At 45.4% G+C, this 22,579-nt stretch overlaps 1 protein-coding gene across 2 annotated transcripts in view; it reads right to left on the reverse strand.

Annotated features, from left to right (window-relative positions):
• The window catches only part of SLX4IP (SLX4 interacting protein), a 124,951-nt gene that overhangs the window by 8,008 nt on the left and 94,364 nt on the right, over nucleotides 1-22,579 (reverse strand). For both annotated transcript variants that reach the window (XM_065401711.1, XM_065401709.1), the window contains 2 exons: nucleotides 20,972-21,049; nucleotides 18,263-18,351 (listed from right to left, as the gene is read on the reverse strand). In XM_065401711.1, the coding sequence (XP_065257783.1) occupies nucleotides 18,263-18,351; nucleotides 20,972-21,049 (167 nt within the window). The remainder of the gene's footprint in view (nucleotides 1-18,262; nucleotides 18,352-20,971; nucleotides 21,050-22,579) is intronic.

A 22,579-nucleotide genomic window follows, 5' to 3' on the forward strand; every position in this document is an offset into this window, starting at 1 on the left:
ACTCCCAGCCGGGGAGCCTAGTCCCCGGCCTCTCCCCCGCTGTCCCCCCTCCCCTGCAGCCATGCCGCCGCACAGGCTGTGCTCTGGCCCACCGCTCCTGCTGGGCAGCGTGGGGAGCGCAGCTGGCTCTGGCCGGGTGTCATGGCTGCGAGCTCCTGCTGCTGGTAAGGGGGTGGGGAGTGGCGGGGTTGGGTAAGGGAGCGGGGGTCCTGGGGAGCAGTCAGGGAGGAGGGGGCGGTTGGATGGGCGGAGGTTCTGGGGAGGCGGTCAGGGGATGGGGAACAGGGAGGGTTGGGAGTGGGAGTCCCAGGGGGCCTGTCAGGGGGCGGGGATGTGGATAGGGGTCGGGAGGGCAGTCAGGGGACAGGGAGCAGGGGGAGTTGGATAAGGGGGTGGGATCCCGGGGGGCAGTTAGGGGCGGGGGTCCCGGGAGGGGGTGGTCAGGGGACGAGGAGCAGAGGGCAGTTGGATAGGGGGTGGGAGTCCCGGGGGGGCTGTCGGGGTGTGTGTGGATAGGGGTCGGGGCAGTCAGGGGACAGGGAGCAGGGGGGGTTGGATGGGTCTGTGATTCTGAGGGGGGCAGTCAGGGGGCAGGAAGTGGGAGGGGGCAGATAGGGGGCAGGGGCACAGCCTTCCCTACCTGGCCCTCCATACAGTTGCGCAACCCCGATGTAGCCCTCGGGCCAAAAAGTTTGTCCATCCCTGCTTTAAGGTCAGAAGGGACCATCGTGATTATCTAGTCTGACCTCCTGCACATTACAGGCCACAGAACCTCACCCGCCCCACTCCTGTAATAGATCCCTAACCTCTGGCTGAGTCACTGAAGTCCTCAAATCATGGGTTAAAGCCTTCACGTTACAGAGAATTCACCATTTACACTAATTTAAACCCCAAGGTCTCAGCCAATTTGACCTGGGAGAAAATTCCTTCCTGACCCCAAATATGGTGATCAGTTAGACACAGGCATGTGGGCCCGGGCTAGGTTGGGCTAAGTTGGGACCTAGGGGCTGAGCCCTATTGCTTTCCTGTGTGCATGCAGCCCCAGCATGACTTGGGTTCAAGAAATCCTCCAGATGTATCCCAGAGTTTCTTGGGGCAACTTCCTTAGTCCTCTCTATGCCAACTATCTGTGGTGCAGTCTATTGCACTCTATTGCAAACAGACACCTCATCCCCCTTTACAAAGGGCAGCAGCTCAGATCAGCCTGCAGGGTTTTCAGTGGAGACCGATCAGAAGAAGCTTTTTGCAGAGAGAGCTGCTTCCTGGTCACACGAGCACAGCCAGAGTTTGGCGCACACTGCCCAGGTATCCTTGCACATGCCGCCCCAAGAAGGCAGGGGACGCCAGAGAGCAGAGCAAGGACCAAGCGGCTGCCTAGCAGGGATGGGGAGTGGCAGAGCTCCAGCTCAGCACGGCTCGGGGAGGGATGACCCCACAACACCCTGGCTGCTCCCCGTCCCTGCAGGGCAGCTGCTTGGTCCCCACTCTACTCTCTTCCCCCGCCACCTCCCTTGGGCTGCGTATGCTGGGACACCCGGGCAGCGTGCACGGTCAGGGCGGTGAGAGGGACCCAGCCCCAAAACCTCCCTGCAGCTCCTGCAGCAGCAGCTTTGGCTCCTCCTTGCTGCTGAGCAGAGCTTGCCCAGAGCAGGGAGCAAAGCTGACAGGTGAGAGACAGGTGGCTCCTGGCTGCCGGGATGTTGGGGGTCATCCCTCCCCTGGACATGTTCCCCTTCCCTGCAGGGCAGGTGCCTGGTCCTGCTCTGCTCTCTGACTCTTGCTCCTGGCCCCCCCCACCCCCCAGCCCCACCCTCCCTAGGGCTGCTTGTGCAGGGGCACCCAGGCAGTGTGCACTGTGAGGGCGGTGAGAGGGAGACAGCCCCCAAACTTCCCCACAGCCTCCCAGGGATCCCTTATCCTTGCCTCCCAAGGTGCAGCAGGGGCAGTGATAAGGGATTCCAGGGAGTGTTGGAGCACACTGCACTCCAATCCCTGGGGATGCAATTCACCGCCCCGCAGCCGGCGGCAGCCAGGCTGGTGCGTGTGTGTGCTTTTCCTCTGAAACCTATGTTTTATGTCAAACTTCAAAACAAACAGACAAAAATCAAATCAATCAATCAATCAAACCAACAAGAACACCTTCATTGATCGTCCCATTTTAAAAATTAAGAATTGCAAAGTTTCATATTAATAGTTTAACAGCCCTGGAGGCTGATGTGCTAATTATCCTCGGGACATGAGCATTTTCCTGCCGATGTGACTCAGCCTAGAGGTGGAGAGCCCAATTCTCAGTAGTTCAGTCAAAAGCCTTCTCAAACTGCAGTCATTCTACTGACAGCCACCAAAGGAGCAAATTAGGCAGTCTATGTACTCGTGCTCTTTATGGGCACCTGGGTCCCATCAAAAGCACCATCACATTTAGGAAACAGGGTGGGCAGTAGAATTTCCCCATAGTGCAACTCATTTGTAGGGCTAGAGTGTTGACATGCGGGGGCGGGCGCTAGGCACTCTGGGATATTGTTACTTTGACTTGGGTCTGTCCACTGCAGTGAGGATGCCAGAGCCTTAGGTTCAAGTATGGGTCAGAAAATCCTTAACCTAGGGTTATAATGCGGTAGAAACGCTCAAAGCACAGGGTTTCCTGACATGGGTCAGCTGACTCGAGTCTCACTAACCCTGCTGGATAGCGATACCTAAGAGGCTCTGGTGTTGTTCCTATGATACGGTCCCAAAGTCTCTGGCTCTGGCTGCTCTTCACTGATTATTGCTCCCAGGCCCATATGACCATGGAGAGATGGCTAGAGCACTGTCCAGAGTCACTCTAGCCATAGCGCCGAGCTTTTGGCCATGTGTGGATTGGAGAACTATGCTCTAGTCTCCACCTCTGGAGGACTCTAACCACAGAAACCCTGCCTAGAGAGGTCCTAACCATAGATACACAGTCAAGAGCATATATCTGCAGCCTATCTGAATTCTGTGAAGGTGTGCCAAAGACCACCGAGGACAAAAATCTCCATCCCCACCTCAATAGAGGAAGGGGCCATAGATCCCAACAAAACAAGTGATTCCGTGGGACAACAAATGATAAAACAGGAATGGGTGTCCAAGTCAAAGGTTCAAAATGAGGGAACCGGCAGGGGGCACTGAGCAGAGACTCCCAGAGCTCAAGACTCCGCAAAGGAGTCCAAGGAGTAGGTGGATGCCACCCAAAGGAACTCTGCATGGATCCACAAGATAACCAAGACATGGAAGTAGGCCCACAGGCACAGAGAACCTCCCTGTCAAGGTGCCTCCTCCTGGACTGATGGCCAGTTTGGCCAGTTCCAGGAGGAGGCTGATGAGGGGGTCCTGCAACTTTGTGGAGGCCTGGATGGGTATGTGTATAGGAACAGAAGTGGGGGAGAAGTGCAGCCAGAACCTCAGCAGGGGATTCTAGAGAAGGTGGAAATGGGGCTGCAACCTGGCACCCTAGGTAGGCATGCGCCAAGGTCTCCCTCTTGTTGCAGAAGGGCAGGTGTTGGATGTATCCAAGCCCATGCTCATAATCTCATGCAAGAGCCACCAACTAATATCCCTAGTGAGCTGTGGGACCAGAGTTGAATAGAGGCTGGCCCACTGGCCCATCTGTGTTCAGGTAGGCAGGGTTCCCCCGCCTCATCAGCCTCCTGCATCAGTTCCCCTCGCTAGGTAGAAGGATGTCCTGCTGTTTGCTATCAGGGCAAGAAACAACAGTGAGGAAATGCACAGTGTGCAACATGAGTGCATAGATGAGTTCCCTGAGTGCAACTTGGATGCAAACTGGCTGGATACTAGACAGTGTGCTGGAGGTGGCTGAAGGCATTCACAGGGCCAGGGTCCTGGAGGGGTCCTGGCATCATGCTCTGGAGGGCCAGGAAGGCAGGGCGCACCTCCTGCAGGACCCACTTAAGACATGCAAGAGAGTTGGAGAGCAGGGTGGCCTTCACCTCCTGGAGCACACAGAGGGGGAGACAAGGAGTTGTCAACCCCATGCGCTGGGTGAGCACCCTGAAGTCCACCCAGACCCACTGGCCATGGTCCAGGAGGTCTCTGATTCTGGTGATACCAGCCAGCACACTGAAGGGGTCTCCACCACCTGTGAAGAAGGATGGGGATTATGCAGCAGGAGCTCTAGGAGAAGGTCTTCTCTCCAACAACCACTACAGACATCACAGAAATGCTTTCGGGTCCTTAGGAGATCCTAATAAAAGACTGGCTACTCAGACAGGTCTTTGGGGAGACTTTTCAGGCTGATGTAAAAGAGCTGCTAGTCATATTGGAGCTGCTGACACAGATCACTGACACAGATCCTGACTGTCCTCTTTTAGGGAGAGGCTCAGAAAATACGCAAAGGCCCATTGTTTCCCTGGACAGAAGATCTCCACGACCATTCTCTGGAAACTGGCCAGGGCAATGAGGGATGGGGGTCAGAGCATGGAGAGAACCAACTGTTCGATGACCAGGGACTTCCATCAATGGGAAAGGCACTGGAAAAACCCTGTCCATGTCTTCTGCCGGTCAGACACATAGGCCTCCAAATCGGTTCAGTTAACCAGCAGGGACGACTCGGTAGTAGAGACACACATGCCAAGATAGAGCAGCAAACCCACGCCTTACTGGATGGCACAGAGCACAGGTGAGAACGAGCTTACCTGACACCCAGTTCCAACCATCGAGCCAGAGCTCTTGACCCAGCTGACTTGGATGAGGAGGCTGCCGAAGAGATGGTTTGGCAAGTCTCCACTCACACCAGATATCACAAATGTCCTAGTATGGTGGCAGGAGTTGCAAGTCCAGCTCCTGTAGCACCAACCCCTGATGGAGGAGACAGAGGAAGGGCTTAATGACAAAGACCAGACCGGGAGGCCAGTGACAAACTCCTTGATCAAAGATGACAGGTTCGGTCAGGGCCCATTTGAGTTTGACCAGAAACTGCAGAGGCACATAGCACCTGGAGGAACCCCACAAAACAAAGACTGAAGCTGAATGCCTGGACAGCACAAATGATTCACTCTGTCAAATGCCTCCTCCTAGTCAAGGGACAGAAGGGTGAGTGACAGACCATCCCTACATGCCAGATGGAGAACGTCCCAGACCAGGTATAAGCTGTCAAAGATGGTCCAAGCTTGACTTAGCAGGAGATTGAAAGTCCTACAGTGTAGAACTGTAGCTCAAAACAGGCAGCTCCCAGCCAATTGAAGAGCCTCAACAGGTTTGTGGCCTCTGACTGCATGATGGTCCTAGCCTCTGGCTGATCCCAAGATCCACACGTTATGGTAACTGAACACCCTATTCATGAAGAAAGTGTGGGACACTGCCCTGTTCTTTTCTCCCTACCCCGAAAGAGCCCCTCACAAAATGTATCATTTTCATGTCTCCATATTCCATTCCCCCCAGTATAGGGACGCTCTTGTGCCCTGGATTCTATTTGTGAGAGTCCAGCATACGCTAAGCAGGTGCACATAAGCTTTCTTCCCTGAAAGACAAGTAACAGACAGGAAGGTTTCACTGGATACCAAATCTCGAGGGCTTTCAAGTATCAAAGATTAACATTCTACCTACTTGCTAGCTAATTTGAAACGACAACATTCCTTGGCTGTAGTTACACAATTTTGTTTTATGCCAAGTTTTAAAAAGTCTGGATAGTCCTAATCTCCAGGCCACTGATGCGCTGCTAAACATTCTAAAAGGATCACATCCCCTAACTCTTGCCAATGGGAACTGTTTCCAAGTTTGGATTGCAAATGTTTAGTAAATGCTGAGGGATTTGATAATACAACCTTTTGGCCAGACTGAAATTGGATGAACAATCTGATGAACTCAAAAAATTGTTGCTGTTAAGCATGGGTCTTGGACAGTTTCACTTCTGGGGTAGGTAGGTCTATTGACCTGCATGATGCATGACACAGGAAGCTATGCAAAACTCCTGGAAGCCATCTGAGAGGTCTTCACTACCAAGTATCAAAATCCACCCTCATTTGATGTTTAAACGTCTCCATAACTGAATACTTAACTTGCCAAACTTCCTATGTCGTTTTGTACTATCTAGGGCAAGGTTAGGCCCATCCCAGTAAAGCTCTTTTCAGAAACATAAGACTCACATTTTCAAAAAATGACTGGTGAATTTGGGTGCCTAACTTGAGAAACCAAGTATTGTCAACCCTGTGTGCTCAAAAATCAGGAGTCAGGTCCCCAAAAACCAGGAGACTGGCTTAAATATCATGATATTTACAAAAAAAAAATTAGGTTTTTTATTTGCCTTCTGCTTTCTGAGCCTTTAAGGTGCATTTGGGACACATTTTTGAGCATTTTTCCAGGACCATGAAGGCCATATATTTACTTTCCTTTTGAAAGAAAGCGAGGTTCTCCCAGAATCAGTTAAGTTCAAGGGATGGTGCTTTATGAAAAATTTGAAATGTGGTGAGACTCACAATAAAATTGTGAGAGTCAGCAACACTGGCCACTCCAAATGGGGCTTGTTTTCAGGGCTGCTGAATACCTGCCTCTGAAAACCATGCCCTTTAAGATATCCCAAGCTGGGTACCAAAATCTGAGCCACTTAAACACACTGGTCACTTAAAAAAAGTAATCTAGAAGCTATTCTGTCATGGCTATTCAGTAGAAAATAGCCCATTTATGGTATTATTCATGATAATCATTTTCTTATGTCCCAGAAACTCTCTTACTTACACCAAAAGGGAGATGAATATTTTGACATGAGAATAGTTCACACAGGTATCAAATAGAAGAAGTAGTACATACACCATGTTTCAAGAGTTTCAATATTAATATTAATTCAATATTAGATAGAACTCTAAAAAACCCTGATTTTAAAAACAAATAAGAGTGTGATCATCAGAATTTGGTGCTCCCTAGCAAAGAACGGAATGAGTAGGAACTCAGAACTTTTCTAATACAAGTTTAGGAAATCTTGCTGTATATTTCAGTATATTTCAGACTAATTCTTATTGATTCTGGAGTTACTTAAAGTGGCATGGAGCTGGGCAACCGATAAATAGGAAAACTCCCTATGAAACTTAATTAAAATAAAGTGACTATATAACATCAAAAATTACAATATTGTAGCACTAATAGTTAGTTTAACAACTTGAAACTCAGAACACAGAAATTATCAAGTTCAGACACTCCTAATGCCACAGAAGAAAAGGTAGTTAAAACAAATGTGATATTGATGTGCTTTAAGACACATGTGATACACATTTTCATGTTTGCTTGAAGGCAAAAATGTTAATTAATGTTTAATCAGTGTTAACTGATTGAACTCCTGATTTCATATCCTGATGCCAAACGACTCAGAACTGTGGATTCACAGATAGTATCTTCATGGTGAGTGTGTCCAATGATAAGAGAAAGGAGAAAAAGGCAGTTGTTTTTCAGTCAATCTGACAACTTCTCTTAATGAAATTAAAGGCAGATTTAAATCATACCCAGACCCGATTTTTTTGTATTAATAAAAGAGCAGTATTTTTCTGACACCTGTACCTTCAGCCAATTTCCCCTCAATTGTAAGTTTCTTGCCTGCAAAAGGTATGCAAAAGGACTTTGTAAAAGTTCTCCTCTAAATGACTTTTTATAAAATAAAAGCAAAAAATTAGTTATTTTATTACACATTTCAAGACAAGGGAAACGCTAACTTCTCGGCTAACAGCAAAATGTTACATGGGTTCCTGAAAAAATATTGCAATCCTGTATTGTAGCTTTGAGTCAGCTGAAAATAGGGTACTCTCACCTGTCCAATAAGTCTAAATGACTGAAGCATCCACTACATATAGTGTAAACAGATGAATATCCTTTATGTTCATTTTTCTACGTAGACTAACAGTTACTCCTTTTGCTCTGGATTTATATGCCGGGTAACAACAGAACAAACTATTGATTAAAGAACACAAGTTACACAGTACTGTGTTCCAGAGTGGTAGCCGTGTTAGTCTGTATCAGCAAAAAAAATGAGGAGTACTTGTGGCCCACGAAAGCTTATGCCCAAATAAATTTGTTAGTCTCTAAGGTGCCACAAGTGCTCCTCGTTCTTTTTACAGTACTATGTTTCATTTATAAAAAAAAATCTGGTTTTGCCAGGAAAAATAAACTTTTAGTATAAAAGGATAAGACTTAAACTTAGAAAAACAATACACCAACAGGTAAAAGAACTGCATTGTTTATATAACTATGATACCATGTGAAATGACCGTAGGAGACCTTAGAAAGGTTAACAGTAATATCCTTGATCTTGCCACTTATATCTAGGCTAGGCATATAAAACAGGCAGTACCAGCAGGTCTTAGCCTGGTATCATAATGGCACAATCAAGCTCTGGAAATATTACTACCAAGGACAAACTTTTTACTTTCAGATTCTTTTTCATTTTATTTTAGTATGGCTTAGACTATATAAATTGGGGAAGAAATAAAGTGAAAAGTAGTAGAGCTCTCACTAATTTAACAGACATCCTCAAACTCAATCTCTATCCGTTTATAACCGTTATCTATTTCAGTGGTTTTCAAACTTTTTTTCTGGCAACCCAGTTGAAGAAAATTGTTGATTCCTGCAACCCAGCAGAGCTGGGGATGAGGGGTTTGGTGTGTGGGAAGGGCTCGGGGCTGGGGCAGAGGGTTGGGGTGCAGGGGTGAGGGCTGCAGGATAGGGCCAGGAATGAGCGGTTCAGGGTGTTGGAGGGGGCTCTGAGCAGGGCCAGGGTGTTGGAGAGCGGGAGGGGGTCAGGACTCTGGGCTGGGGTTGTAGGCTCTGGGCTGGGGCTGGAGATGAGGGGTTTGGGGTTTGGGGGGGGAGGGCTTAGGGCTGGGGCAGTGGATTGGGGCATGGGTTTACCTCAGGCAGCTCCCGGTCAGTTGCGCGGCGGGGGTGCTAAGGCAGGCTTCCTGCCTGTCCTGGCACTGCGGACCACACTGTGCCCCGGAAGCAGCCAGCAGCAGGTCCGGCTCCTAGGCAGAGGCGCGCAAGCAGCTCTGTGCAGGTCTTGCCCACAGGCACCGCCCCCCCAGCTTCCATTGGCTGGGAACTGGCCAATGGGAGTGCGGAGCTGATGCTGGGGGGGGGGGGGAAGACAGCGCGCGGAACCCCGTGGCCCCCCCGCCTAGGAGCTGGATCTGCTGCTGGCCGCTTCTGGGGCGTAGCGCAGTGTCAGAACAGAATTAGCCTGCCTTAGCCAGGCAGCACTGTTGATGGGACTTTTAACGGCCCTGTCAGCAGTGCTGACCAGAGCTGCTGCGACCCAGTGCCTTACATTCCGCGACCCAGTACTGGGTTGCGACCTGCAGTTTGAAAACCACTCATCTATTCCATGTGAATAGAGGAATGGGGAATGGTAGGGATAGGCATGAGCAAAGAAAAGTCTGACAGCAGTGTGTTTGCATAAGGGCTGAATGTAAGTGATAGCACTGAACTGTAGAAATTAGAGACTGCCCAAAATCCCTCCATGACATTTAGTCTCTTTATACTATATTTATTTCAGTTCATTTTGAAGTCAAGATATAGAATTTATTTCTTATTAATTGCTATGGAGTTTTCTGCTGAAGGTAAGAGGATAGTTTGCTCTACAAAACAATCCTGCTGGTTATCTGCTGGAGGCCCTTGGGACAGCAAGAATGCAGTCATTTTTTACTTTGAGCGTTCCACTAAAATGCAAGTTATTTAGGTACTGAAAAAGAGTTATATGATCCTACAAGACTTTTCTCAGATGCACAGCCCTTAAGCAAGTAGTTAGATTTAAGTCAAATTAAGTACTCAGGAGAAAGGATTGCTCACCTCAGTAAAGGATTGCAGGAATGCGTCCCTATTATTTCAATCCCACATCATAAGGAAGCCTTTTCATGTCCCTAATTTTTTGTATTGCCAGCCACTGGAACCCTTCTATTTCTGCTATATGTTGTTGGGGCTTGCATGACCCAAGCTGCATACCATACTCCAATGGGTGGATGCTATTGAGTTATATATTGGCATTATGATATTTTCAGTATTTTCTATTTAATTCTGTATGCATCTAACATTTTGATGACTGAAGTTACTGAACAGAATACACTGAATTATCTATAAGGACACCCAGGACTTTTTTGTTACAGTTAATACAGAACCCAACGAAGTGTATGAGGAGTTCAAATTGTTACGTTGAATTTGGCAACAATGAATTTAATCTGTCATCATGCTGCCCATCTATGCAGCTCTGCTAGGTCTCTATGGTCTTATCTTGTCTTGGCAATGTAAATAATTGTGTGTGATATGCAAATCATGCCATGTCACTGCTCATCCACTTCTCCAGATCATTAATATACTAAACATCAGCATTCCTTGTATGGATCCTTGGGGTACACAACTGTTACCCTTTGCCATGCTGAAAATGGACCCGCCAATTTCCAAGCCATAGGAAAACTATACCTTTTAGTATGGGACTACTTAGTTTCTTTAGCAGTTTTGCAAGTCCATAAAAAAAATATAAAGCAATATTCCTATATCTGTTCTGTTGCTGACAACTTCAAGAATTCTAGTTGATTCAAGCGGCACAATCTTTGCAGAATCCATGATGGTTTGTGTCTATCATAATTTTTCATCTACTGTTTTATAATTCAATTTTTAAAGTACTGATTTAACGAATATATTTGCTGTGACAGATATAGCAATTACAGGCTATATCTTTTGGGACCATAAGAATAGCCATACTGGGTCAGACCAATGGTCCATCCTGCCCTGACAGTGGCTCATGCCAGGTGCTTCAGAGGGAATGAACAGAACAGATGGATTGGTTGGTTCATATGAAAGGCTGATGTTACTTTTAGTAGAAATTTTGTGTGTGGATGTAGCATGACTTTGTCTTTGAGGAATATTGTGTAGGGGGGATTGGCAATGAGCACCCCGATCTCACTCACCCGACTGGCAGAAGTAATGGTGACCAGAAAGGCCACTTTCATGGATAAATGTAGCAGGGAACAGATGGCTAAGGATTCGAACGGCAGTCTGATGACGCATTTCAACACCAGATTGAGGTCCCAGGCCGGGGTAGGTTGGCGAACTTCTGGGTAAATGTTCTGGAGACCCATGAGGAAACGTTTAGTAATTGGGTGCGTGAAGATCAAGTTCCCATCAATCTCATGATGGAATGCAGTAATGGCAGCAAGATGGACTTTGATCGAGCTTGTTGCTAAACTCGTTTCAGCTCCAGTAGGTATTCCAACACTAATGGTGCTGTGGAGGCCGAAGTGTTTTACTTGACACCAGGAGGAGAATCTCTTCCATTTTTGAAAGTAAGTATTCCACATGGTCACTTTCCTGCTGTTTAGTAACACATGTTTAACTTGTTCCGAGCAGGCTAGTTCGCCAGGACAGAACCATCCACAAATGTTGTGGCTGCCATGTGCCTTAGCAGTTGCAGGACAGTATGAGCTGGTATTTGGGGGCTGACTCTTACCTCTGAGATAAGGCTTGTCAGAGTTGTGAATCTGTTCAGGGGCAGGGACGCCTTGGCTTCTACAGCATCAAGATGTGCCCCAATGAAGTCCAGTTGTTGGACAGGGATTAGAGTGGATTTTCATTCATTTATCTGTAGTCCTAGATCCCTGAATAGTGTGATAATCGTCTGGACTGAGTCCAATGTTTCTTGTTGAGTTGGGCCTTTGAGAAGGCAATCGTCCAGGTAAGGGAAAATCATTATTCCCTGTTTCTGCTAGGGTTTTGGAGAAAACTCTTGGTGCAGTGGATAGGCCGAACGGTAGTACTCTGTACTGGAAGTGTTTGTGTCCTACTGTGAAAGGCAGGAATTTCCTGTGAGCGGGGTGTATAGTAATATGAAAATAAGCATCTTGGAGGTTGAGGGGTGAAAACCAGTCCCCCTTTTGCAGCGCTGGAAGTATCATGCCCAGTGTCACCATTTTGAACTTTTGAGTGTGTACGAACATGTTGAGTTTCCTGAGATCCAAGATAGGTCTCCATCCCCCATTCTTCTTCTGTGTCAAGAAGAAGTGGGAGTAGAACCCCTTCCCCGTGTATTGCAAAGGTACTTGTTCCATGGCACCTAGTTGTAAAAGATGATCGACTTCTTGTATCAGGTGCTCATGAGAAGGATCCCTGAAGAGGGACAGGGAGTGGGACAGGGTAGGTGATCGGGAGGTAAAGGGGATGGTATATCCCAATCGTATGATCTCTAACACCCATTAGTCCGTTATTATTGACGTCCGTCCAGATGTGGAGAAATGAGCGAAGGTGGTGTCAAAAGCATGGGGACAGATCAGGTGACAGCACTGCCTGGTGAAGGAGGTTGTCCAAACCCTTGACCAAAACTGCCTGGTGAAGAATTTAGTTGGTGCGGTCGGTGCCGACTTGGTTTTCTCAACCAATGCCGACTGCGATGTTGGTGCCGAGGGCAGAGGCATGGTGCCTGAGGAGACACTCAGCACCGGGTCCCATATGGCTGAATTCGGTGCCGTGGAGGAGGCATGTTGCTGTCTGTGCCTTGACTCCGTCTCCTTTGCTTGGGACTCGACGGTGCCGGAGGTGCCCGGAGTGTCATAGGTGCTCACCTGAGCATGTGTCGGCATCGGGGGTAGTGACCTGGCAGGAGACCACCTATGTTTCCGAAGTGCTCTCCGCAGAGACGTCTGCACCCTCTTCCATGGTCCTTTAGAGGAAGGCATGTCTCCTGTCCCTGCAGAGGGGGTGCCCGGAAAGGAGGTCTGTTGGTCTAGCTCTGGATGGAGAGATTTCTCCATCAGAATCATTTTCAAGCGGAGATCTCAGTCACACTGGGCTCTCGCTTTCAGATTACTGCAGTGGGTTCATTTTTGTGGGATATGCGTCTCCGCAAGACATCAGACACACAAAGAGCGTCCATCCGAAATGGGCTTTGTTTTGTGGCAAGAGCCGCATCCTTTAAAGGCTGGGGAGCCAGGCATCTCTGACGGTTAACTGACCCCAGTGCGGGGACGGTAAACTGGGGAAGTAAACTTTTTTGTTCTTAAAACTATCGCTAACACTAAGTATAACTTTTAAAAGACTAACTATTTAAGCTGCGATGTTTTTTAAAGGTTTGGCGAGAGTACGAATGCTGCCCCAGAGCTCTGTCTTCAGCTGAGGACGGTTGAGAAGGAACTGGAGGACTCGGGTCATGTGTGTGCTAGACATGGCACTGTGAGACGCCTGCTGCGCTTGCATGACCCGCGCGGACACTGGTTCCATAAATCTCCGATTGACGTCACCGGGACGCACCGACACCTGAAGTGGAGCATTCAAAGGGACATCACTTGAAGAAGAAATAACAGTTTCACTCTGCATCTACTAGAGCTCCCAAATTCTTTCGTTCTGGGATAGCCCCACCATGAGGCCTGCCTTGGGCTAGGGACCCCAGCGCCTCCATACACAAAGGCCAGCTTGCTCCATGGGATGCAAGATAGCCCAGAAGTCTGGAAGTTTGGGGTCCCTTGACTCTGAGCAGTCCACCTGGAGCTGGTCCCAAGACACTCAAGCTCCTGGGTCCAACATCAGGGAGCTTGGAAGCTGTGGCTCGAGCTGAGATTCTCAGATTTCCAGGCTCCCTGCTGTGAAGTCGGGATCTGAGCTCTGATTAGAGTCAGGGCTCCCAAGTCTATCAGGCTCCCAACTTCATGGCAGGGATCCTAGAAACCCTGGCATGACAAGGCTGGCCCAGAGCCACAGACTCTGGAAGCCGGGGGTTGCCTGGTCACTGGGCAGTCCACAAAGTGGAGCTCTCTCTCTCACCAGCTCCCAGAGCTAGTGGAAGGTGTGGAGGCAGAGAAGCTGGGCTCTGTGCCTCTCTGGGTCCTGTAGCTGCACCTCTCCAGCTCCCAGAGCTGCAGGGGAGGTTGAGTGCTCCTGCTCTCTGTCTCCAGAAAAGCTTTGTCAATTTCACTTTGCTGAAAGTGAAATTGACATGATGCTTCCAAGCAGGCAGCCAGGGAGCCCTCATTTCAATTTTCCCAACAGAAAATCAAAATCTTTCAGCAAAACTGATTTTTTTTCAAGGAAAATTCTGGTTTTGCACACAAAAAAAGCATTTTTGGGGGGGGGTCAGAAAACCATTCAGATGAAAATTTTGTGACCAGCTCTAACAGTGACTGTAACGCTGCCCTACCAAATCTGGCACTTGATCTTGTAGCCAAGTCAAGGGCGTGGTGTTTAACAAAAGTAAGGGGATTACACCATATTGCTGCCTTGCAGATCTCAGACATGAGGACGTTCTAAAAACTGCAGAGGAGGCATCCTGTGCTTTTGATGTTTGGAGGGAGAGGAGTGCCATATGATAAACAGATTGAAATAACATGGGGAAATCCAGTGACATATTCTCTGGGAAGAAATGGCCCGCCCCTTAAAAGAGCTACTTATGGCAACAAAGAGATGAGGAGCCTGCCTAAAGGGCTTCGTTCTATTAAGATAATACAACAAGGCACTATAAACATCCCAGGTGTGAGGTTTCTTTTTCCCTGGAGAGGAACGGGGTATTTGGAAAGAAAATGAGAAGACTAACAGATTGATTTAAATGGAAGTCTGACACAACTTTGGGAATAACTTTGGGATGAAGACTGAACACCAGCTTCTCTCTGTGGAATATTGTGCAAGGTGGGTGGGTTAGCCAGAAGAGCTTGTATAAGACCTCACAGGTCTAAAACCCAGGCCTGCAGAGCTATCACACAGTTAACATCTCCAGGCTGCCACTAAGTAGCAGCTGTAATCAACCTGTGCTCCACTTCCCATGATTCGCTGTGGACACCGACCATGGGAAGTTCCGCCTTAAGGGTTTGACAGGCGGCAGCCCCAGCGCTCCCGAGTGGCTCCCTGCCCTATATAAACCCAAGGGTCATTTCAAGAAGTGTCCAGGCAACAGCGCGGATCTCTTGTAGCTGCCATGACCATTCCTGTTCTATGCTCTTGAGCTCCTGGCTTGACCTCGGCTTGTTTTGGACTTCATCTCCTAACTCGGACCCTGAAACCTCAGTTGGACTCTGACCCTCGGTATTGACCCTGGCCTGGAACTGATTACAAACTCCTTGGCTACTCCTAGCCTCAGGTTTGCCCCTGCTTTGACCCTTGGCCCTGACTGCCCCTTGTTGGGATCCCGACAGCTTAGAGTTTGCTGACTCTTCTGGCTGATATAATGGTGATCAGAAAGGCCATCTTGAAAGTAAGGTGAGAGCATTCAGAGGGAGACTCAAAGAAGGGGCTCTATGAGCCTTGTAAAAACAATACTGAGATCCCACATTGGAGGGAAGTGAGGGATGGTTGCATGTGCCCTTGGGTGGGGGGGAGGGCACACTAGGACATGCACTGTGCAGGCTACAACTCAACAGACACTGCTATTCAAAGATTACAAATGAACACCTAGCATGCAATCCACATGAACAGTATCCTCTATTCCCCAACCCAAAGGCACACACCTTATATCTACTAAAATTACCACACACCTGAGACCATACACCATAACCTTAACTCTGTTCCCACTTCCTTTAGTGAACTCCCTCCAACACACCTGCCCTTATTTCTCTCCCTGGCCTACAAAACCCAGGTTCCCCTCCCTGTCCTCCACATTCCCCTGCACACCCCCCAGGTTTCCTCCCTGTCCTCCATATTCCCCTCCCTCCCTTCTTCCCCCCAATACACATTTTCCCTCCCTTTCCCTTGTATTCCAATGGCCTGAAAATTCACCTGCTCCTCATAGTGCTTATTTCTGCCCCATGAGAAGCATAGGGGAACCTTTTCCCTGAGAACAACCTGGCTTCACCCTCGATAGGACAATGGGAGACAGTGGCCATCTCTGCTAAGTACAACTTGAAAACTTCCTCCTGCAGCAGGTATAAGGAAATGGTAGCCATCTTTAATGAGGGAAACCTATGGCCTCGTTCCCATTGAGAACAATGGGAGATGGATGGTAGCCATTTTTAACTTTGTTAGTTTCTCTGAAAAAGAAATGTGCCAGTCACTGAAGAATAAACTCTCAGTTATAAAGATTAAAAGTGAAAAATTACCCTTAATCCTAAAGATTTGTTTTCAAAAACTACCTGTTGCACCAGATCTCTTCAAGGTTCAGCTGCCTGACAATATTTGTTTTAAAGATACATGTCAACAATAAAATACGACAACCCCTGAACAACCCAGAGACAAATTTCAAACACTTCCTATTGAAAATTTTATTATACAAAACCAACCAAATACTACATAGGAAATTCAAAGGACATAGAGAGTAACACTAGATCAGTGGTTCTCAAACTTTTGTATTGGTGACCCCTTTCACACAGCAAGCCTCTGAGTGTGACCCTCCCCCCCCTTACAAATTAAAAACACTTTTTTATATTTAACACTATTATAAATGCTGGAGGTGAAGCAGGGTTTGGGGGGAGGCTGACAGCTTGTGACCCTAGCCTCATGACCCCCTGAGGGGTCACGACCCCCAGTTTGAGAACCCCTGCACTACATGATGTTTTAAACTCAAAAGACCACCTATGTGTAGAGAAAAACAGAAATGTATGCCCCATTTTAAGCCCAATTCAGAACATTTTAGCTATGGAGTCATAATAAGCACCTCCATCACAGAACATGCCATAGAAGAGAATTTGGGGGGGGGCTTCTGCAGTCTAGTACAGAATCCAGGCATACTTCCTGTTAAACTGCATAGCAAGCACATTAGCATTACGGTAGCACGTGCTGTAGCATTTCATATACATAGTGGGGCAGATTGTAGCAGCCGACCCTGCTGCTAGAACAGCACAAAGGGACCTGAAATCCCACGGACATAGCTACTGCCGCTCGTTGAGGTGGTTTTATTATGTTGACGGGAGAGCTCTCCGATTTAAGGTCTGATCCTGCAAAGAATTAGGTACCTGAGTAACTTTACTCACATGAATAGCCCCATAGAACAGGCCCTTAAAATGTTAAGTTCACTTTTTGAATAATTAGGGATTTGTACAGACGGATTCAAGTTTTAAGTTACCACAATTTCAAATCAATACTGTAATATTTATGTGAAACAATCAAAATATTCTTGACAGCAGCACATTATTCAGTTGCCTTGCCTCTTCTAATAGGAATCATATGAAAGGGAAACTAAGGAGGGGAATTCTTATTTGTTGCTTTTTGGAGAAATTAACTCTCTCAAATTGGAAGGAGAGTTTTACAAGAAACTTTAAAAAGAAAAATATAATAATTCATTTCCCAATCACAGGGTTTTGTTTTTTTGTTTTTTGTTTGTCAAAATACATGTTAAATAGTCCCACTTTAAGGAGTCTGAGTGGCTTTTAAAACACATGTTGTGAGAGTAATAGTTTTTTGTTCCGGTCGGTAACAAAATATTTTCAAAAGCAGTTTACTAGATTTCTTTTGAGCAACCTAAACATCTCTTTTTGCTGGATTACTTATCCTGTGGTGTTTATCGATCTTGGGACCAAGATAATAAAGAATATAAAGCCCTCGTAGCTGATGTTAGAAAGAAACTTTCCTGTTACAAAGGGCCTTAAATTAAATTTAATGTTTAAAATTAATATTTCCATTAATCACGCCTACAATACATGCACAGACCTTAATGTGTATTTATGACATTCACCATGAGTGCAAAAGAAACTGCCTGTTATAAAGCAGGCCACCTGGGTCAATGTTAGCACTCATGAGACAACCAGTGGTTAACTGCAGTATAAAATTCATAAGCTGTTGACCCTGATAGAGCCTTCTAGATGAAATATATAAGTAATAATTTTTACTGGTAATGAACTACCCAGCAATACCTTTTTTCCCATAAATTTATTAGGGGAACATATTTTGTTCCAGCAGTGCCAACGCTGACCCTTATTAGTTGTCTTATAGAACAGAGATGCCAAAAAAATAGGCAAAATAAATAATACGGTGGACCTTATAAATCTTAATATTTGGTAACACAAAAGGTTTCAAGGCCACATAGTCAAATATGGATACCTAACGTTAGGTTTCTAAACAAGTAGCCTGATTTTCAAAAGTGCTGAGCTTCTAGCAGTTCCTACTAGCTTCAGCGGGAGGTGTTGGGTGTTCAGCCCATTTGATAATCAGACCACTTAGGTGACAAAATATGCATTTAGGAGACTAACTTTAGGTTCCCATTGTGAACATCTTGGCCCAATTGTTTAGATGATCTTTTCCATCCCTAGAAAATATCAGATTAGCATTTGAATGACTAAGTCTACACAGAAACATGTCTCACCACTGAACAATAAATCAGACTATTCTAGTACTCCTCCATACATACCAGTGCTCCGTTTTCGCTTGTCCAAAGACTGGGATTAGATTCAAGTCTAGTGACACAAACCACAAATTTGTCTGGAAATACACGCAGCTCTGTGTAAAACAACAAACCCCAAAAAGATTACATGCATCTTTCAGTATATAATATAGTTTTTATAAGGGCAACGTATATGTGTACTACATTTTGTAAATCAAAGCAGCCGACATTTTAAAATGCACAATAATTCTTTTCTCCCACCTCACTTTTTGCAATTCCCCACTCTCTCCTCCCCCTTCACTTGTGGTTTTTTTGTGGGTGAGGGGGTAAATCATTCAGTTATCAATAGGACAGAGTAAGCTCAGTTCTCCAGAGAAAAGACTAGGCTGCAAATTAGTCCACCTCAGCCAAAGACAAATATATCACATGGAACCCGACTGGCAAGTCATTCAGCATATTTCCTTTGTGCTAGTCTGGTGATTCATCTTTTCATCTCAAAAACTTTAAGTCATGTTTATAACATCAGTATAATGTATTGCATCAAAATTGGACATAACATGGCATATGGAAACATCTTTCAAACTATGACTAAGGTGATTTTAAAGTGTTTAAACGATTTATTACTGTTTTCCATTACGATCTCACATATCCTACTCCTAAAAACACAGTTTCCAGAGTTAACCCATAACAACAAAACTTTGTAGTCATCTGAGATTACTAGAGGGAAGAGGATTCAGTAATAACAATTCTGAACCACTGATCAGAATAGAGTACATCAGGCATCACTCCTTTTAGTGACAAAACTACTAGAGAGAGAGGGTGTTCTGTTTTAGCAATCTGCGATTATTTCTACATCCATTAAAACGGCATATTTTTATTTAGGATTTATATGTGAAATTGTCAGACTTTTATAACAATGGGCCAGAACATCCTGTCTTACAGGAGGGGGAAGGGGTAAGATAGGCAGGAAAACTATGAGGCTGACCACACAGTTTCCCTCAGAACATTCCATCAAAGGGCAGCAGACAGGGGAGGAATATGGAGCTATCTACATGGATGGCTGCTTCTCCACAAGACTGTGGTGTTTCACTGACAGCATGCTCTGTGCAGCCATTTGCCAAGTCCTCCTATGACTGCTAAGCAGGAGCCATGAAGGTAACTTTACAAGAGTTAATGCTGTATTAATTACTATTAGATCTGTGGGTTGGTGCGGTGGCTTGTAGTCAGACCCGCTGTTCTTCTGGTCTCAGCCCTGCAGAGCTCCAAACAGAAAGGCTCCAGAGGAAATAAGGAGTGGTGCTGGGATGGAGAGTGGGGGCGGTAATCCCCACCTTCTGCACAGGAAGGATAAGATGCATACGCAGAAGGGTTGCTCCTAGCCTCAGATATTAAGCATTCTGACAATGTGTTATTTCAGCTTTGACTGTAAAATGAACCAATGCAACATGAGTTTCAATTGCAAAATACAGAATTGTACTTAAATGATAAACAATGTGTTCTTTTTGGTTGCAGTATTACATGTATCCTGACTAAAAGAACTGCTGAGGCCACAGTGTTTATTAGCTCAGGAAATATACTTATTAGAGTGCAGCAGCAGCTTTTATTAATAATAAAAATTATTATTAATGACAAAGAAACAACAACAAATTTGGCCACTGTCTTTCAACGACCTCTGTGTGGGAGCAGGGGGTTCTATTCATGTGGAGCTCATTACAGGATCGTGGCCTTAGAATTTTTTCTGATAGTATTGGTAGATCAAATACATTTTAGTTTGGCTGTTTTAACTGTTACATTTTGCCAGATAGTCTCTTGCTGGTTAACAAAACAAATCTGTCACTAGACTACAATACTTCATGTAAAATTCCAATAAAGCTTAGATCCAAAACAAATAAAGTTTTGATGTAAAAGACATTATTACAATATAATCTAATATTCCAAAACAGCCATGAAAATGTACAGCTTTGCTGAAATACTTAAAATCAACACTCTAATCTCTGCACTCAGTATGAAGTTAGACAAAATTAGTAGTTATTTGAAACAGAAGAGACTTAACAAATGTCCATAAACATAGTAAATAAAACCCTATAAAATGTAAGAGACATTACTAAGATTGTTATTCAAGCAGTTAAAAGATTTTAAGGCCGCTTAGTTGATTTACTTTATTTTTCTTTTAAATTCAAAAGATCAACTGAAAGGGCAGTGATTGTTATGGTTCCTTTTTATTGTTGTTGGAGCAACAGGATTGATATCACTTCCTTACAGAGCATCTTGGCTTGGAAAAACATGAAGAAGAAAAATCTCTGGCCCAATGACATCACCTATGTAGGGGTTTTACAGCAGTGGGCTCAATGAAAGCTTTTGCCTGCATACACTTGTACCATACAGTTGATGCCATAAGATATTCAAACAATAATGATGTGACTCACGGGAATGCAACCTCTGGTTGATTCACCTTGTGGAGACTCAGTAAAATGCTGAGCCTCATCACAAATATAAAATCTGGTATGACCGAGCTGATTAGTCTGGAAAAGGCAGTAAGCAACTTTAAAGTTAAATAAAACACACAAACAACTGTTTGGAAATATTTTTGATTAAAAACAAAAATCCCACAACAAAACAATAACAGAAACTAATAAACTGAATCAAAATTCTAATAGAAACACTGTGTTTATGATCCCCTCCCTTCTCCCAATTGTGCTAAATGTTAAGTAACGGAATAAGAAACTGCCTGCTTACCGCGATACTGCTTCCCCACCACACAACGGAGATTGACCCATCTCTTTATGAAGTAGGCTGTAATGTGAAAATTTCCACCTGCAACATTAAACAGAGTGTTGTAATAAGTGTAAGGACATTCTGTTCTCACAGTATGCTACACATCTCCCGATTGTTTGGAGAAAGGAAGGCATAGCTCTCACTTACAAGATGTGCATCTCTCCAAAATAAATATTTTTAATAAAAACTTCTTAGAGTCAAGAATAAACTAACTAATGTAGAGCAGAGTAAAAAAAAAAAAGCACTGGATTTTAAAATTGATCAGTTATGCTATCCAATCACAGAAATTAATTTCAATTAATTCACTGCCCACAAAAGGTGCCAGACAAACAGCTCTGGAGACTTAGACACTGTTCACTGTGACCCCACAAATCAAGAAAGCAGCTGAAAATTTTCTTAACTAATCGCTTTTTAGAGAAAGACCTTGGCTTGCGTAAAGTTTTTAAAAGTTTGGTATGGAGATGCCAGCTATGAGCAGATTCTAAAAGATGCTAATCATTTGCCAATCCCATTGAGTTCAACAAGAAAAGCAGCGCCCTTCAAGATCAGGCTATATTTAATTGCAGTGATAAATACCACGTGATGATCAAATTGTGCCCAGCCTCAGCATGGGTGCACCAGCAGGGGCAAAGGAGCCTCGTTCCCAGCGGCTGACCACACTTAGAATCCTTGTGCTATAAAGGTTCTCAAGGCTAGAAAGATGATCTTGTATACTGGATTGCAACTCCAAAAAAACTGGGTTCTATTCTATTCTCTGCTTTGCCATCAACTTCCTGCGGGATCTTGGGCAAGTCACTTAGTTTCTCTCTGCCTCAGTTCAGTCTGTAAAGTAGGGATAATAATTCTTCCCTACCTCACAGGGATGTTACAAGGTTAAACTCATTACTGTTTGCAAGGCACTCAGATACCTTGGTGACAAGTGCCACAGAAAAGCTTATAAATAAATATTGCCATTCTCGACTCTAGAAAGAAGGCAAGGGAAGGCGCAGGACCACATATCCCCATCACAATTCCAGCCAGGAGAGCTAACCAGGAGCAGATGGTCCGGATGTTGACCACAGCACAAGGATGACAATGCAGCTTCATTCCCTTCTGCATGCTCCAGAGATTCCTAGCTTGCACAGTGCCTTTGGGAGTGACCCCTGCAGTGGTGTTCCACCACACCATCCTTCATGCAGTACCGTGCCTATTTACCATGATCAATCCCTAAATAATTTATCAGCCATCTTTTTCCCTTAGGAAGACAACTGAATACTTGGCTCCCTTTAGAGATCGAGTCAAGATGTATCAAGTTAAGCCACCCTTTAAAAACAAGGAACACTTTGGATGCAGTCCATCACCTTTATTAGTTGCATATTTACAGCACACGATTAAAGAAAATTGTTGTTAGCTATTTCCAGTTTGGCACCCACTATCCTTTTGACACACTGTCAGTGAGGTTAGCCAAATCAAAGACTACAAGACTTTTTGCTTTCTATAAACAAATTGTAATCGCGACAGTACAATGCCTTCCACTGTGATCTCAGTAACAGTGGAACAGAGAGATGTCTGTAAAAACTAGAGCTGGCA

The sequence above is a fragment of the Emys orbicularis genome, chromosome 3, assembly GCF_028017835.1.
Source record: "Emys orbicularis isolate rEmyOrb1 chromosome 3, rEmyOrb1.hap1, whole genome shotgun sequence".
NCBI lineage: Eukaryota > Metazoa > Chordata > Testudines > Emydidae > Emys > Emys orbicularis.